The 12,647-nt window shown below is 43.2% G+C and overlaps 1 protein-coding gene across 1 annotated transcript in view; it reads left to right on the top strand.

The window, feature by feature from the left end:
- Positions 1-3,020, top strand: part of SLC9A4 (solute carrier family 9 member A4) — a 52,253-nt gene extending 49,233 nt beyond the window's left edge. The window contains exon 12 of the mRNA XM_061156128.1: positions 2,665-3,020. Coding sequence (XP_061012111.1) covers positions 2,665-3,020 — 356 coding nt within the window. The remainder of the gene's footprint in view (positions 1-2,664) is intronic.
- Positions 3,021-12,647: the final 9,627 nt, after the last annotated feature.

The following is a 12,647-nucleotide window of genomic DNA, read 5'->3' as shown; positions in this document are numbered from 1 at the left end:
CATGGGATTTTCCAGGGAAGGATACTGGAGTGGGTTGCCATGACTACCTCCAAGGGCTCTTCCCAACCCAGGGATCGAACCAGCATCTCATACATCAGGCGGATTCTTTACCACCGAGCCACCAAGGAAGCCCTTAATATCTAATACTTAAATAGAATTTTAGAATTATTGAAACTGCGTATTGTGCTCATAAAAGCTAAGTTGTTTTTAAATGTATATAAATTGATTTTCTATTAGCATAAAGTGACATATGATATGCCATGTTCTCTGTTTCAATATTACAAAATTTTAAAACCAAAAATCACATTGGAAATTTAAATAAACACACAGGATTTGAGAATTAAACATTTGAAGAATGAATATAATTATTCCTTACATTGAAACTTTTTCTGATATAAAAGCGTGTTTGATATAAAATCAAAATCAACCAGTAGAGAAAAGCATAAAAAAAGAAAGTTGAAAGCACTTGAAACTCCACCCCCCGGAGATATCCACTGTAGAGTACTTTGGTAAGCATCCTGCTATAATTCTATCTACATCATTCCGATCCTTATCCTACCAGAACCTGCTTTTTTAAAAAATCACACAGAGCACTACGTGATACATTGTCACAGTATAGTCATTGTTTGGGAATTTTTATAAATTGTCCAGTTCATTCAGCCATATGTTGTGGAAGCATTTTGATGCCAATAGATAGGAACCTAGTCATCATTTAATGATTTAATGATAGTCAATTATATGAGAGCCCCATGGGCTTCTCAGATGGCACTGTGCTAAGGAATCTACCTGCCAATGCAAGTTGGATCCCTGGATTAGGAAGATCCCTTGGAGGAGGAAATGGCAACCCACTCCAGTATTCTTGCCTGGGAAATCCCATGGACAGAGGAGCCTGGTGGGCTATTATCATAGGCTCACAAATACTCAGACAGGACTAAGCAACTGAGCATGCCTGAAGAGAGTTTTGGACTCTTAATTCTGGTTCATTGATCTAGTCATCTATTCCCAGGTCACACTCTTGTAAGTAGTAGTATTTTATGATAAAAAGAGCTATCACACAAAAGCAAACAAGCAAAACAAAACAACACCAGCTATAGGGTGTATAATAGTTTACTTTTTAAAACTCTTCCAGGTACAAACAGCTGGTGCTGTTAGGTTGCTTGAGTGATAGACAGCCTGACAGTCTCCAGTCATTTCTTGAGATGAATGTCAATATCACAAGCTATGGTAGCAGTTTCAACTACTAATGTACAAATCTTAAATAGTCTTATAAATAAAATAACAGCAGAATATTGAAGGCTTACTAACCCACTCCAGTATTCTTGCCTGGAGAATTTCAGGGACGGGGGAGCCTGGTGGGCTGCCGTCTATGGGGTCACACAGAGTCGGACACGACTGAAGTGACTTAGCAGCAGCAGCAGCATACCTTACAAAATAGGACTTATCCCAGAGGTGGGGTTTGTTTAACATTTGGAAATGCGTTTGCATTATTCACCAGGTAAAGAGGTCTAATGGCCCTTTCAATAGATGCTCCAAAAGACATCTCACATATGCTTTCAATAAAAATGACAAAGTCCTAGGAAAATATATATAGGACTTACATGAAGAAGCATAAAACTCTACTTTTCCATGCTTCATTACTTCTTTGTAAAAAGGAGAATGTTGGTACCCCCCCACAGAGAAAAGTGTTGCCCTGAGTGAAGCCATTTAGCACAGATAAAATTCTTAGAACAATGCCTGCAACCAAGTAAGTGTGCAAGAAATATCCATGCTTCTGCTCAGTCGTGTCCGACTCTTTGAGACCCAATGAACTGTAACCTGCCAGGCTTCTCTGTCTGTGGGATTCTCCAGGCAAGAATACTGGAGTGGGTTGCCATGCCCTCCTCCAGGGGATCTTCCCAACCCAGGGACTGAACCAGGTCTCCTGCACTGACAGGCACGTTCTTTACTGTCTGAGCCACCAGAGAAGTGCCTCTAAATTTTGTTAGGTGAGCAAAAAGAGCGGGTAACCCAGAAATCCGAGAAGGAAAAGTAGTGAAGTGGGCCTTAATTTTATCAGTTTTTCATAATTTTTAGAGAATTGTAATCGAATGTCAGATAATTGATATTTGAGATAATGCTCCATCTGTATCTGGGCACAATTGTTTGCACCCACCTTCTCCCCAAATCTGAAGTCTTTATCCTGCAGGACAAGGTCAGCAAATGCCCATCAGGGCTCTAGAGGAGGGCGTGGAGGGAGGTAGGGCATTCAGCAGATAGTCCCCTGGTGTCCCCACAGCTCACTGGGCTGTGATGTGGGGATCACTGTCCCTCCTTGCTCAGCCCTTGTCCTCCTGGGTTAGGACACCCCTTCCCTAGATGTGTGGGAACTTCCTGCAGGATTGAGGCCTACATATAACTTCCAAGGCTCTTTTGCCTTTGGGGCTCACTTGGTGGTAAAAATAGAGAGGTCCTGCCTGGACACCCCTCCTAAAGCCTAGGAAGACTGGGACAGAGGGAGCAAGCTCTGTGGATGGACCGTGGCAGTGAGTGCCCAGCCATGTGACTTTACCTGATGCCACAGGTGAGCGAAGGAGCTGAAACACCAGCAGGACTATGCCACCCTCTTAGCTCCTGCATCTCGGATCTTAAGTCCTGTTCTTTCTTCCTTTCATCATACTTTCCCAGATCACGACGGCAGTGACTCAGAACTCCCTCCCATCACGTTCAACACACACTCTCCAGCGGAGTCGATACAGGAAAGACGATGGACAGCTGAAGTCATCCCGATGAAGAGCTTACACGGAGCAGCCACGCCATCGAGCTTTGGTTATCAAAGAAGTGCGAGCAGAGAAGAGCGCCTGGGCAGGGGCAGAAGGGCGATTTTGAGGCCCAAACCGCCCTTTCACGCTGTGGATGAGGAGTTCGAATCCGAGGAGGAGGGTGAGGAGGAGGCCCCAGCATTTGGGTCCCTACTGTCATTGGAGCTCAGACCTGGCGGGGACTGCAACTTGTCCCACAGCCCTTTGCTCCAAAGGAAGTAGTATCGTGGTGTCACGTCCACGGGATTGTTTCTGGGTTTTTCCAGAGTCCACCGCCTTCTGATTATGCTGAAAGCAGGATGTTCAGAGGTCTGGAGAGAGTTACTGAGTTTGGGTCTTTGGAAGCTATTAGACACCAAGACTCTGTATTCTATAAGACATGATTCTGTAAGACTCTCTTAGACACGATTCTGTAAGACTTTATCAGGGAGACTTTTCAGAGGACAAGGAACACACTTGCTGGTTCGGCCGTGTTCTCAGCTGTGCTTCATAGCGGCATTCTCTGTGAAGGACAGACATCCATCACCGCAGGAACTATTCACTAAGTGTGCCCTTCATGTCATTTACTGAGATAAAGACTGGTCAGTAATCCCCCTTGACTCTACTCATGTCTGTGTGTGTGTACTTTCTCAGTCGTGTCTGACTCTTTGCGACCCTTTGGGCTATAGCCTGCCAGGCTCCTCTGTCCATGGAATTCTCCAGGCAAGAATACTGGAGTGGGTTGTCATTTCCTTCTCCAGGGAATCTTCCTGACCCAGGGATTGAACTCATGTCTCCTGCACTGGCAGAGGGGTCCTTAACCACTGAGCCACCAGGGAAGGCCCTTGTACAGCGTCAATGGCCTATAAGACATCTCAGAGCTGGAGGGACTTTAGAGAAGGTGGTATCAGACATTCTTATTTTCCAGGGGACAAAAGTGAGGCCTTGAGAAGCTGGCTGGTGCCTCTTCAGGGTCTGCTTCCCTCAGAGGACGTGGGTTCTCTCTAGGACAAACATGGACACCAGGGGCGGACAAGGGCTATCTTACTGTCCTGGATTTCCGTTTTGTAAATGGTGTCGGCTCAGGGTTCTGCAGCCATGGTGGAGGTGACATCAGAGCAGCCTTCTGTCTCTCTTCTTCCCAACCTGAGCTGTAAGACTGCTTCTAATATGTTTGCGCTGTGTAGCTCAGTCAGGTCTGATTCTTTTGTGACCCCAGGGACTGTAGCCTGCCAGGCTCCTCTGTCCATGGAATTTTCTAGGCAAGAATACTGGAGTGAGTTTCCATTTTCTCCTCCAGGGGATCTTCCCGACCCAGGGATCAAACTCATGTCTCTTGTGTCTCCTGCATTGACAGGTGGATTCTTTACCACTGCGCCGCCTGGGAAGCCTAGTATGCTTGACCACTTTCTAAATTAGGAAAAGTCATTTTTTAATATAAATAAAATCGGCAGATATGTTGTTATTGTCTAAAGATTTTGCAAGTATGTTTTATCCACAAATAATGCAGGTGGTTTCTTGGAGTTTTTAATTGTTTTTTCCAAACTCAACTCTGTCAAGTATCTTATTTCTAACTCCTCCTGAGAAAACCCAGCCACACAGACAGAAAGCTCTTTCTTAGAACATCAGTCGGTGTTAATTGTTAATTGGGCCACAAGCCACTGGGAATAAAAGAGACAACCGCCTCAGTGCGGGCCACTCCTGTAATTAGCAAGTGATATGTTGTTTCATCTGCCCACAGGATTTGATTTAATAAATTCTTTTTCTTTCTGAGACTCTAACCAGCTTTCAAGCCAAGAATGCTGAGGAAGTATGACAGGTAAGAAGTCACAATTCCTACCCTTCTCCCAGACATTTTACTCAGCAGAGAGACTGGAAATGTTGTAAAATGAATGCAGGGGGTCACTACTCTGTTTTCAGGCAGAGCAATGCAGATCTGGGATCAATATGCATGGGTGTGCTAGTTGTGTTCGACTATGTGACTATGTGTGACCCCATGGACTGTAGCCAGCTAGGCTCCTCGGTCCATGGAATTTCTCAGGCAAGAATACTGGAGTGGGCTGCCATTTCCTCCTCCAAGGGATCTTCCCAAACCAGGGATGGAACTTGGGTCTCTTCTGTCTCCTGCATTGGCAGCCGGGTTCTTTGTCTCTATTGCCGCCTGGGAAGCTCGCAGCGGCTGTAGCCAAATCATTGATTGGGAGTGTGCCTCTCACATTGACTACAGTGAAGTGAAAACGCGAATTATCCTTTCAGCAATTATTTGTGTTTCTGTATTTTTATTTCTATTTACATATTATCTTTGAACTCAAGGAAGTATGAGAAACAGAGCCAGTTAGAAACTTATAAAATTAAGGGTCACCTAGCACCATGGCTCTGGACCAGTTTAAAAGGAAGGAAGGTCCCACGGGGTTTCATTTATTTTGTTTCCTCCCAGGAGTTTTTTTGGGTGACTAAGCGCAAGTGAAACTCGGATTCTGGGTTTCGCTGGTGTTCTGTTTCGCAGGTGAAGGCTGCCGTTGTTTTGCGTTTGTACTTGTCCCAGATCCGGTTCAGGAGGCAGCCCTGTTATTTAACTATACTGTATTTAAAAGGGACTGTGTTGCGGGGGGACGAGGGTGTCCCCAAAGATACAAATGCAGAGTTTAAAAAAAAAACAGCGAATCAGAAAGAGGAAAGGAGGGGAAAGTTATGTCCTCCAAGAAGGGGGTATTCTTCGAGGCCAAAAGGACAGGTCCTCATCCAGGGACCCACCCACGGGAAAGTCACACAGAGCAGGCAGCACAAGCCAGCATGGGTTTAGCAAACAATGCTTGCTGCCTTCCACCCACACCCCTGGAGCTGAATTTCAAGTTCTGAATTTAGATAATACTGCTGGAATTCTTGCAGTTTTGCTACACACTTGGGACTTCAGGCAGCTCTCTGTTAAAAATATCTGCAAAGAATATTCATTATATTTCAGTCATGACAAGAATGAAAATGAGTATTTGCAAAGTAGGGCTTCCCAGTGGCTCAGTGGCCAGGCACACTCCTGCCTGTGCAAGGGATGCAGGTTCCTTCCCTGTGTGGGGAAGGCCCCTTGGAGGAAGGCATGGCAGCCCACTCCAGTGTTCTCGCCTGAGGATCCCGCGGACAGAAGAACCTGGCGGTTACAGTCCACAGGGTCACAAAGAGTCAGACACCCCCACTGAACAACAACAATATATTTGTAGTATTTTTATTTTATATATGTTATGTTTTGATGTTTGCTTTAGTCTCTAAGTCGTGTCTGACTTTTTTGCAACCCCACAGACTGTGGCCCTCCAGGCTCTTCTGTCCATGGGATTTTCCAGGTAAGAATACTGGAGTGGGTTGCCATTCCCTTCTCTAGGGGATCTTCCCAATCCAGGGATTGAATTGAGACCCAATCCTGGGTCTCCTGCATTGGCAGGTGGGTTCTTTACCACTGAGTCACCAGAGCGTCTCCTATTTATGTTAGAGTATTTATATTTTATATATTTCATATATATTCATAGAGATTATATATAATATATATATTTATAAATTATAAAAATATAAATATATATAATATATGAATGTAAAATATTTCATGTATTAATAGAGATTATATAATATATTTATATATAATATAAATATATATATAAACATAAAATATAAAAAATATAATATATATATATATATACATTTCCAAACTGGAGATCCAGGAAAGCCAATAGTACAGTCCCACTGAGTCCAAAGGCATGATAACCAGGAATGCTGATGGTGAAGGTCTCAATCCAATGGCAAAAGAAAATCAATATCTCAGCTCAAACCGTCAAAGAGACAGAATTCATCTCTTCTCAGTTCAATTCAAGCCATCATGGGTTGGATGATGTCCGTCCACAGTGGGAAGGATTGTCTGTTTTACTCATTCCATGAATCTGAATGCTAATGTCTTCCTAAACACCTTCACAAGGGTGAATGAAGAAATCAATGAATGAATACTGGTGGCTTAAAAATATGTACAATGTGAGAGTTGCAACTTAAGTTTTATTTGGGGCAAAATAAGCATTGCAGCCTGGGAGATGGCACCTCAGATAGCTCTGAGAAACTGCTCCAAAGAGGTGGATGGGGGTGGGGGGAGGTCAGTATGTATGTGATTTTGGTGAAGGAGGAGTATATGCTTAATTAAGCACATATTTTTTTGTAGAAAGTTTCTACTAGTCTCATGAAACTTTGCTAGTCATGAGGAACAGTCATTACCATGAAGGATTTTAGTGTTTTTCTAAATTTCAGGAGATACAGGAATAGGGCTCATAAAATCAGCTCCTGAGAATATCTGAAGACCTGCCCTGCCAGTTTCTGCCCCCAAGCACAGAGTGCCTCATTTCTGCTATCCATCCTGAATTCCTTCAGGGAATGTTGAGGGTCAGCAGCTGCAGTAGCACATGGCTTTATCCTTGTAGAGGGAGATGCAAGTGCCCACGGATGGCAAGTGCCGATTTGTAGTTAACAAAACCATCTAGGTAGGCTTCTTGATTTATGGCCTGCTGTGATGCACACTAATGTGTGCAAGGTTTACTATTGTTTTTTTCTAGAATCTAAAATTAGTGTTTGAAATATATGTATTCAGTCGTTAAATCATTTCTGACACTTTGTAACTCCATGGACTGTAGCATACCAGGTTCCTCTTTACTTGGGATTTCCCAGGCAAGAATACTCGAGTGAGTTGCCAGGGGATCCTCCTCCAGGGGATCTTCCTGACCCAGGGATTGAACCCGCATTTCCTGCATTGGCTAGAGCTACCTGGGCTTGAAATATAGCAATTACTGAGCAATATTTGAGCAACTCAGTATCAATAATTGAGCAAGTTACTCAATTAATGGTAATTATTCTTTTGAAGTAGGACAAATACTACTTTTACTTTTAGATAAATAATTTGTCTGAGACTACCCAGTTAGTGAAAATATGTGATATTGGTGATAAAAATATATTCTGTAATCAGACTATTTTTAATTGAAAATATCATTTCATCTTCTCCAGCTAGGTGACCCCCAGAAAGTCACTCTACTTTTCTGTGCCTCAATGTCTTTATCTATGAAAAAGGGGTGATAATTGTTACTATCTACTTTGTGAGATTGCAGTGAGTTTTAAAAATTCTTCTTGAAGATCCTGAAAACGGGGGTTTCCTTGGTGGTCCAGAGGTTTAAAACTTCACCTTCCATTGCAGGGGGTGCGGGTTCAACCCCTGGTCAGGGAGTAAGATCACACAAGGCTTATGGTCAAAAAAAACAAAGCATAAAGCAGAAACAATACTGTAACAAATTCAATAAAGACTTGAAAAATAAAGAAAAAGGCCCTAAAACCAAGTCTTCCACATGGTAGGCCTTCACTTGCTGTTTATTTAGTTTTTGCAAATGACCAGTTCCCCTGATCCTACATGGAAATGTGGTTCCTGCAGTTTCGAGGTCAATCTGGGAGTCAGAATTCTTGCTTCTCTGCTTGGGTTTCTTCTCTAGACATTCGCTAGCTCCACACAAGGGTCTATTAACGATCTGCCACTGAATCGTTCACTAGCTGCTTGGGGGCAATCACCAGGTCTTATTCATTTTTATTTCTTGAAAGCCTAATAGGGTACCTCACACTTAGCAAAATGACTTTCATCTTTACCTTAAACAGACTCAGATAAAGGAAGCACACATACCAAGTTCTTGCTCCATCAGGGTTGTTTAAGAATTCTGTAGGTTTTCTGAGAGAGTGTTTGGTTTGGTATAAGATAAGGAAATGAACACGAGTTTCTCTGAAACTTAGATAGTTCGTACAAAGGAGAATATGGAAACCAAGAAGCAATAACGGTAAACATGACTCAGAGAGGTAACCAGTCATACTCCGAGAATATAGCAGTACATCTCTGCATAGACTGGTAACAAGGAAAACAGGTTGAGTACAGGGTGGGGAAGTGTTTGTCAAAGGAGGCTATAAAAAATGAGAATGGTGTTTCTGATATGAATGTTTAGAGCACTTGTGCCTTGGTATTATGCAAGTAATCCAATTACACACAACCCACTGAATAAGTGGAAAGTACATTTGGGAAATTTTAGGAAGGCATCCTCAGATACACATACCTCAGGGCTACTAGGGTTTATTTTAAAGTAGTCCAAGTGGGAAATGTGGCAAGAATTGCGAAGATCAAATGTGGAGGGAAATGCCGAGAAAAGGCAACAAAAATGTTTGTTTTTGAGGTGTAGATATAGGCCAGAGGTTAATGGGCTCTGGAGCCTGACTGCCTAATTTTTTTTATATAAGATCCTATATTGGTGACTCAGAAGGTAAAGAATCTGCCTGCAATGCAGGAGACCCAGGTTCTATCCTTGGTGGGGAAGATCTCCTGGAGAAAGGAATGGTGACCCACTCCAGTACTCTTGCCTGGAGAATCCCATGGACAGAGGAGCCTGGTGGGTCCATGGGTCACAAAAAGTTGGGCATGACTGAGCGACTAAAACACATGTATATCAATTGGTTTTATGATGTTGGACAAGTAAATTTTGGTCTTCTCATCTCAAAACTGATGATAGTGGTCATGTGATTGGGAACTTAATAGGTTTCTTGGGAGGCATTTAAGATTCCAGAAAAACATCTATTTCTGCTTTATTGACTATGCCAAAGCCTTTGACTGTGTGGATCACTATAAACTGTGGAAAATTCTGAAAGAGATGGGAATACCAGACCACCTGACCTGCCTCTTGAGAAACCTCTATGCAAGTCAGGAAGCAAGAGGAAGCAACAGTTAGGACTGGACTTGGAACGACACACTGGTTCCAAATAGGAAAAGGAGTATGTCAAGGCTGTATATTGTCACCCTGCTTACTTAACTTATATGCAGAGTACATCATGAGAAACGCTGGGCTGGAGGAAGCACAAGCTGGAATCAAGATTGCTGAGAGAAATATCAATAACCTCAGATATGCAGATGACACCACCCTTATGGCAGAAAGTGAAGAAGAACTAAAGAACCTCTTGATGAAAGTGAAAGAGGAGAGTGAAAAAGTTGGCTTAAAACTCAACATTCAGAAAACTAAGATCAAGGCATCCGGTCCCATCACTTCATGGCAAATATATGGGGAAACAGTGGAAACAGTGGCTGACTTTACTTTTCTGGGCTCCAAGGTCACTGTGAATGGTGATTGCAGCCATGAAATTAAAAGACACTTATTCCTTGGAAGGAAAGTTATGACCAGCCTAGACAGCATATTAAAAAGCAGAGACATTACTTTGCCAACAAAGGTCCGTCTAGTCAAGGCTATGGTTTTTCCAGTGGTCATGTACGGGTGTGAGAGCTTTATAGAAAGCTGAGCGCCAAAGAATTGATGCCTTTGAACTGTGGTGTTGGAGAAGACTCTTGAGAGTCCCCTGGACTGCAAGGAGATCCAACCAGTCCATCCTAAAGGAGATCGGTCCTGGGTGTTCATTGGAAGGACTGATGTTGAAGCTGAAACTCCAAAACTTTGGCCACCTGATGCGAAGAGCTGACTCATTTGAAAAGACCGTGATGCTGGGAAAAATTGAGGGATTGAACTTGTGTCTCTTGCATCTCCCGCATTAGCAGGCAGATTCTTTACCTTGCACACTTGGGAAGCCCCCTTGAATGTGAATCCACCTTAAATGTTTAGAGAAACTTATAAGGTGTGACTTTAATAAATTTTTTGTCAACTTCTTTGTGTGTGTATTTTTTTTAATTATCAAAGATTATAACTGTACAATCTTGAAAAGTATAGAACAAAATACAATTGTTGAAGGACAGTTGCTCTACAATATTGTGTTGGCCTCTGCCATACATCAACTCGAATCACTCACAGGTTAATTTGTTGCCAACTTTTTAAAAGCAAAGTAAACCTCCAAATAGTTTTTCCACTGCCCTGTATAAACAGTATAAAACTGCCCTGCAGGGCGCCAAAACGCACATATTTAATGTGAACTAATCTCTTGCTAAGCTTTCTGCCTGTTTGACTTTGCATTTGGCTGTTCTTCAAATTCTCTTAGAAAATGCCTTCAGACTTGGGTGTGGCAGTGTGGAGCTGAGGACAGAATCTCAAGGTGACACCCCAAGACCGTGAAGAGTTACTTGATGAGGGGTGGTGTGTGTGACCACCGCCAGTTTCTCAGCTAGGAGAGGACCAGGGGAGGCTTTGGTCCAATGGAAATTTCTCAAGAGACTCCAGATGACCTCTGCCTACAATTTGGAGAACCCGGACCTATAAGCCTAAACACATGCCGTACTCTTCCACCAGAGGGATCCAGTTCTCCACGTTTGGTCTTGATGATAAGGTACCAAGGCTTAAGAGCGTGTTTCTGAGATTACCTTTTGTTATTCTGTGCCTGTTGGAGTTTTGTCTTTCCCTAAGCGTGAGTTCCCTGGCAGAATGGCCCACTGCCTTCTCCACGTGGATGCTTTAGCTGGCAAAAGAACTGAGGCTGAAATCTGAGATTGGCTTTATGGGTGAGGTTCCTGTTTGTTCAAAGCCACCTCCTATCTTTCCCCTCTGAAGCCACCAAAGAAAACTCAGAAGATCCTGGAGTGACCCTTAATTAGCTCAGCTCCGGGAGGAGGCCCAGAGGCGCTGAAATAGAATGCCTTTCTTTTTCTCTATGGCAAATATGGTCTGGGTGAAAGGCTTTTATGGATTTATCTCTTCTCCCTGGTTTGATCTATTATCTGGATAAAGTGAAACAGGCTTTCTTTCCTCTGTTCTTTTCAGACCAGGGACCAGAATTAAGAGTTAAGGCTTCCTTAGCTCCAGCAGTTTTGCTTCAGGTAGCCCAAGGCATTGCCTCCAAATTCCTAGTCCTTTCCCTTTCAGGGAAGGAAATGGAGACCAGCCGGCTCACCCCAGGAAAAGGAAAGGGGCAACTCTGTGAAGCATCAGTCTCTTGGTGCTGTGCAGACTTCCCCCGTCCTCTGGGCTTCCTCTTGCCCCTTTTACTAAATATTCCCTTTTTAAGAAAGTTATGAATGAGCACCTCACATTTTGGCATGTTAGATCTCTCAGAGTCCTAGCATTTAAGCCTCGCTTGAGAAAAATGAGTTTCAGGCATCAAAGTGGTTGAAAAGAGTTTTTGAGGGAAAGAGAGACTTCCTTCTCACTGTGAAATGAAATATCTCCTGCCATATCAACAAATGAGAAATGTCACAGCCATCAGCGATTTCTGACTTCCGAATGTGAGTGAGTGCTCACAAAACTGTGATGGGGGTGGAAGGAGTGGGGGTTGATGCAAAAAACAGTCATCTACCATTTCTTAAGGCAAATAAGGAAACAGGATTTGACCCCAGATAGTTCAGTTCAGTTCAGTCACTCAGTCGTGTCCAACTCTTTGCGATCCCATGGACTGCAGCACACCAGGCTTCCCTGTCCATCACCAACTCCCAGAGCTTACTCAAACTCATGTCCATTGAATCGGTGGTGCCATCCAACCATCTCATCCTCTGTCGTCCCCTTCTCCTCCTGCTCTCAATCTTTCCTAGCATCAGAGTCTTTTCCAATGAGTCAGTTCTTCGAATCAGGTGGCCGAAGTATTGGAGTTTTAGCTTCATCATCAGTCCTTCCAATGAACACTCAGGACTGATCTCCTTTAGGATGGACTGGTTTGATCTCCTTGCAGTCCAAGGGACTCTCAAGAGTCTTCTCCAACACCATAGTTCAAAAGTATCAATTCGTCTGCGCTCAGCATTTTTTATAGTCCAACTCTCATATCCATATATGAATACTGGAAAAACCATAGCTTTGACTAGATGGAACTTTGTTGGCAAAATAATGTCTCTGCTTTTTAATATGCTGTCTAGGTTGGTCATGAGTTTCCTTCCAAAGAGTAAGCATCTTTTAATTTCATGGCTGC

Source organism: Dama dama, chromosome 11, assembly GCF_033118175.1.
Source record: "Dama dama isolate Ldn47 chromosome 11, ASM3311817v1, whole genome shotgun sequence".
NCBI lineage: Eukaryota > Metazoa > Chordata > Mammalia > Artiodactyla > Cervidae > Dama > Dama dama.
This window is presented reverse-complemented; position numbering and strand designations above follow the sequence as displayed.